At 40.6% G+C, this 5229-nt stretch overlaps 1 protein-coding gene across 2 annotated transcripts in view; it reads left to right on the top strand.

Moving 5' to 3' along the window:
• Positions 1 to 1579: 1579 nt before the first annotated feature.
• Positions 1580 to 5229, top strand: part of MAP3K7CL (MAP3K7 C-terminal like) — a 31193-nt gene continuing 27543 nt past the window's right edge. The window contains exons 1-3 of one of the 2 annotated variants that reach the window (XM_009894898.1): positions 1580 to 1948; positions 4079 to 4223; positions 4743 to 4851. In XM_009894898.1, the coding sequence (XP_009893200.1) occupies positions 4782 to 4851 (70 nt within the window). In that variant the 5' untranslated portion in view covers positions 1580 to 1948; positions 4079 to 4223; positions 4743 to 4781. Of the gene's footprint in view, positions 1949 to 4078; positions 4224 to 4468; positions 4487 to 4742; positions 4852 to 5229 lie in introns of those variants that run through there. The other variant, XM_009894897.1, reaches the window with a different exon arrangement.

Here is a 5229-nt window from a genome sequence, read left to right as displayed (position 1 = left end):
TCTTAAGACTTTACATAGAGAGGCTTTTTTAGGCTTTACTGTAATGGCATGTAATAAAGGCACTCATACCATCTAAATACCATCTGTCCGTATGAAGCAGAAGAGGATCTTACAATTTTGGGGAAACCCTGTCTCCATGGAAGCTGAAGCAGAATATTTTTAGTGATTTCACTGGAGCCAGGATTTTCTGTATCTTCAAACAAATACTTTCACAGTAATTATACCTGGAGCTGGAGAACGATATCAACTGCTGACCTGTAGAATGTTATCTGCAATAGTGGTTGTGATCAGAGTCAAATGTCTCTCCCTCCCCTTCCAAAGGAGACATAAAGGGAGGAACCCTCAACCTTTTCAGAAAGACATCAAGAGAAGAGGAAATGGTCAGCATAGTCAGAGGCACAATCCTGCTTTTCACTAACTCTTTGGGCCAGAGCCCATAGTCTGCTCTGAAATCTCACTGCAGTTAAAAAGGCAGCCTCACCAGATACCTAACTAATGGTGTAGCTGTCTGATACCCTCCTGGGTCATTGCTGGGGGAAAGGCAGTGTGGGTAGAATATCGTTGCAGTTTAGTCATTTAAAAGTATGAAAAAGGTCTTTTGAGGCCACAAGGGCAACTGCCGGCTTCCTGAGATTTGCACTGATTAGGTCAATCCTGGGCTAGGGCCAGAAGGTGAGAGGGTGAAGAAGGATGAAAATTTAACTTCAGACCTTCAAATCTCTACTCGTCCTGCAACATCTCTGTATGTCAGCTGAGCCAAGAGAATCTAGGGATGTGCCTATGCAGGAAAGCTGGGTTAGATAAACCTTTTCCGTTTGGAATTTAAAAATATAAAATATACCTTCAAAATACATTTTGAAATATAAAAAGAGAACCCCCTTTTCAAGCACAGAACAATAGATACAAAGATATTCTGTATAATCATTCCGTAATTGTTCTCCATTTTTCTCCCTTTGTTCTAATGACTGTGACAGCAGTCAATCAAAGAAGTCATGTAGGCAGTGCATGTGCGTGACACAGCTACAGAAAACAAAAGTTTAAGCTGAAGAAATGAATCTCTCCTGTGATACTTCAAGTTTTATCTATTAATTGCTCGCCTGTGGTTTCAAAACTGACACAAAGCTGTCCGAAATTGCACGAGGAAACCCTCAGAGTTCAGGCAAATCTCTGATTTAGTCAGCTCCAGCTATCAGCGCCATCGCCAGCTCATCTATAAATACATCTGCTTTCACAGCATACGCATTCTGAAATTCGCCCGTTGCCTCCTCAGAAGTGCGGGGCTGTGTCGTCTGCTATGAGACGAGCCCGACTTGAGCAAAGCCAACATGAACTCAGCCTACCACGCCGAGCCCATCCCTTGTTGTTAGCTTTGATAGTCGCTGCTATCATTTGATAGTTCGCCTGTAGCCAGTCCAAGTTGGCAGTGTCAGCCCAAGCTGATTGGAGCTGCAGACATTTTTGCTGACTGGAGTCATGCTATCTTTGCCAGTTTGCTGGAATAGACACAGACACTGATTGGGTCATGCTGAAAACATTCCTGTCCTATGAAGCAAGTCTGTTTGTATTTTAGGTTTGCCAGGACTAATGAATTAAAAATCTTGGGCTCGCCACAGTTTGCTGCTTAATAATGCCTGTGACAGAAGGATTTTTTCCTCCCTGAAGCGTGACAGCATCATAATCCCTCGTCACTGGCAAGGAGAGGAAGGAAAAGCGGAATTGTGGAGAAAAGCGGAAAAGGGTGATCTTTTGGGACAGCAAAGCCTATGGGAAGTGCAGGTAGCAGCATGTTGCCCTGACAGCTGTCTCAGCTTCTCAGACCTTGTCAGTTTGTTGCTATGCAGCAGGTGCAGCCTTTTCTTTTATTGAAGCTTTACTCCATAAAGGCAACGACAAGCCAAGACAGTGGCTGGCCCTGGATTATACAAGTGCAGACACTCCGCTAAGTGAGGTAAGGCAACAGGTGTGAAAACTGAACTAAATTGATAGAGCTGTAACGGCACTTAATCTGAGTTCTGCTGCAGATTTTTTTATGGAGAAACAGCAGCCAGTTCTGTAGGCAATTGCTGCGAAGAAGAGAGCTGCTCATTAAATCGCATTAAATTCCAGGTTGCCCACTCACCCTCATCTCTGTCTACAGAGATACTGTTCTTCATGCATGGAGAAAGCAGGTGGGGAATTGGGGGCAGTCGGTCTGCATGTTTCCTGTATCACCTTGTTTGCACACAGGCTGCTCCCATCCCTCTCTGTTGCTTTTTGTGGTGAAGAGCCTGAGGATTCTGCTAGAAAAGGAGTGAAGGGATAAATACAATATAAAAAAAAATAGGTAGCAGGGTAATTGCTGTGTGCAAAGATGAGATTTCTTTTTGTGGATGGGAATAAAATGAAAACTCTCTTTCGTGTTACAATAGCATTCACCATTGCTTATTGAAGGGGTATTGATTTTTGCCCTCACATAGTAGGTGGTTAGAAGAGATAATTTAAAGACATCACAGACCACAGAGTATGTGGCTGGGATAAGACAACAGATTTACTTCTAGCAATATTGTTATGGCAACTTTAAAACCTCTAGCACAATGCATCATTTTAGTTACTTAGGCTATGATACAAAATGTTAAGTATGCTCTTATGTGGATGTGGATGACCACTTGAGAAAGTAAGCAGATGTCAGGGGAATGTGTGCCACCAACACAGAATGATGAACAGTCTTGATTCAAGGATGTGCTTATCACTTAAAATCTCTTTTTTTTTTTTCTTTGCCTTGTACTGGAAGGTATGGAAGGGAAATATGATAAAGAATTTTGGATTAGTAGTTTTGTTTTTTAAAAACAATGAGGTGTCATGTATGTTTCTTATAGAGTGAGGATCTGGGGGGGGGAAAGAGATCAATAATACTCAGAAGGTAGAAGTTATTTAGTCTGATGCAATGCACTTCAAAATAGAGTATTTCAGTTGACTCCAAGGATCCTTTCCTGAGTCCAAAAACACACACTGTGGCAGCTGAGTAGACTTTTCTTTGTCTCTTCCCAATAGATATCACTTCAGTTTTTGTGTGTCTCGATTATTAATCATAGGGAATAAAGAACAATCCCTGATATCTTTCATGTATTAGTAGAAAGAGACACTCTCAGCTCCAAATAAGATTTATTCAAAGTAATGATTTTAGATTATTTGTTGTTATTTTAAGAAAAGATTATGCACTTCAAATAACAATTTCTTGTGTAGCATTGCTACAGAGTAACCGCATGACTCTGCTAGCTAAATATTAAGACAGACAAAGCAAATAAAAAAGAAATGCTGAACTTAATGGGCCAAATGCAAATTTGATACTCTTCCACTGATAGCAAGGCAGTGATGCCAGGGAGGTGTTTCATTCACTTGTACATCACCGAGGAAGATTATAATCCTGAAATATTGTTCTGTTCTATTGACTTTCTGAGACTGCCAAATAATTAAGTGTAAATTAGAATGAGTTGTTGGGATTTCCATGCAATATAATAGCTACTTTACTGAAAAACTGCAAGACTATAGGCTTGGGAAGCTGGCTTTTAGACGCTAGCCAAATGCTGTGTTGTCTACTGACATGTGGTACAACTTTTAGTAAATTCATTGTATTTTCCTGAAGAATTTGGTTTCTAATTGACGGAGGAGTTTTTATGGTAATGTAAAAGCTACTCTTGTAATGGTACACATAGTTGGTACGGATACAATGCACTCTGGATAGCATAGTCTTCAGTCCTAAAATAATTTCTTTATGGGCAGATCTTTTGCGTGAATGAAGTCCCACTGACTTTACGTTCTCCACACATGAGCTAATCAGAAGATTAATATCTGTGAATTTTAGCAGCTTTGTGTTAGATATACAAGGAGATTAAGTTTGCGTTCAGCTGTTTAATAGAGTTTAAACAAAACCGTTCGTTCAAAAAGTTTAATATACATAGTAGAGCTCTGAGTACAAGTTTTGACTGTTCAGAGATGATTTAATTATACCATTACAGATCAGTAGTAGCTAATTCTTTTGTTGCTCAACACTTGTTTAGTGCCCTGCTTGAAATGAACTAGCAGTTTTCTTAATGGACAGGGTTTCATCTCAGTAAAACCACTTTTTGGAATTGGTGGTCTCAGAAGAAAGACCGAGGACTGAATAAGGTCCTGATCCGGGAGTCAAACCCATGCAGACAGATCCCTACACCTGCTCAGAGTTCCACTGAAGAATCACCACCAAGGTTTGGAGACCCAGTAACTTTCTGACCATTAAATGTGTGACTATCAGGCACAGTTTGACTGGGGGAGTATGGGTGGAAGGTAGGAGGATGGGTGCCTCCTCATTGACACCATGTGGAGTGGTGTGCACGTTTCCAATCACACGGGAGGCTTGGGGTCATGTTACTCTCAACTCCCCACCCCTTCTTCCTTCTTCACCTTCAGAACCCGGCAGCATTGCCACGAGTCAAGGCTTGCTGAAGGGGCAATGGCGGGGAGCAAGCAGGTGAGGAGAGGGGAAGCTTCCTTTGCCATCATTCTTTCTAATCTGTAAATAGCAAAAGAAAGGCAGTCTCTGCACTGAATTTCACTTAAATCCTTTTTAAATGGAAAAGTGAAATGGCGCACCCTTGACTTTGATTCTAAACGTTGCTTAGCTAGAATAAGAATGCTTCTCATGTGAATGCATGAGAAGCATTAAAACTCATTTGTTGAATGGTGTCACATGCTCTGTAATAAATATATTGTTTGTATTATTGCAGCTGGAACAAACAAGTAAAAGCATTGACTCAAGTGCCCACATGATCACCACCGCCAGGGTACCTGCTGATAAGCCAGTACGAATTGCCTTCAGCCTGAATGACTCCCCAGGTACAGTTTAATTTATTGAGTAAACCACAATGAAATAATTGCTTTTAAATTTTATGTGTTCTTACCAGTGTTTACAATATGAAATTATGTCCAGTATTATGGGTGGATTGTTTTCCTGAGTGGTAGCATGTGATCAGTTTTCCTGTCTGATAACTTTTAATGTTTCCACTAAATATTTCATTAGACTAAAACCATTAGACTGACAGTTTTGGTTTTAGCTTTCTTTCAGTGGTTTGTGGAATATACTTAGGACTGTAATTAACTGTCACATTTACCTGCATATGCAGGATGTGTGACTTTAGGGAATTTTAAAACTAGAAAAGTAAAAGGACATTTTGTTCCGAGGATGAGGCTAGAGCCGGAAGAGGACTTTTCCTT

This window comes from Charadrius vociferus, unplaced genomic scaffold, assembly GCF_000708025.1.
Source record: "Charadrius vociferus isolate BGI_N301 unplaced genomic scaffold, ASM70802v2 scaffold201, whole genome shotgun sequence".
NCBI classification, from domain to species: Eukaryota; Metazoa; Chordata; class Aves; order Charadriiformes; family Charadriidae; genus Charadrius; species Charadrius vociferus.
The sequence above is the reverse complement of the archived record's forward strand: the minus strand, read 5'-3'. Positions and strand labels throughout refer to the sequence as shown.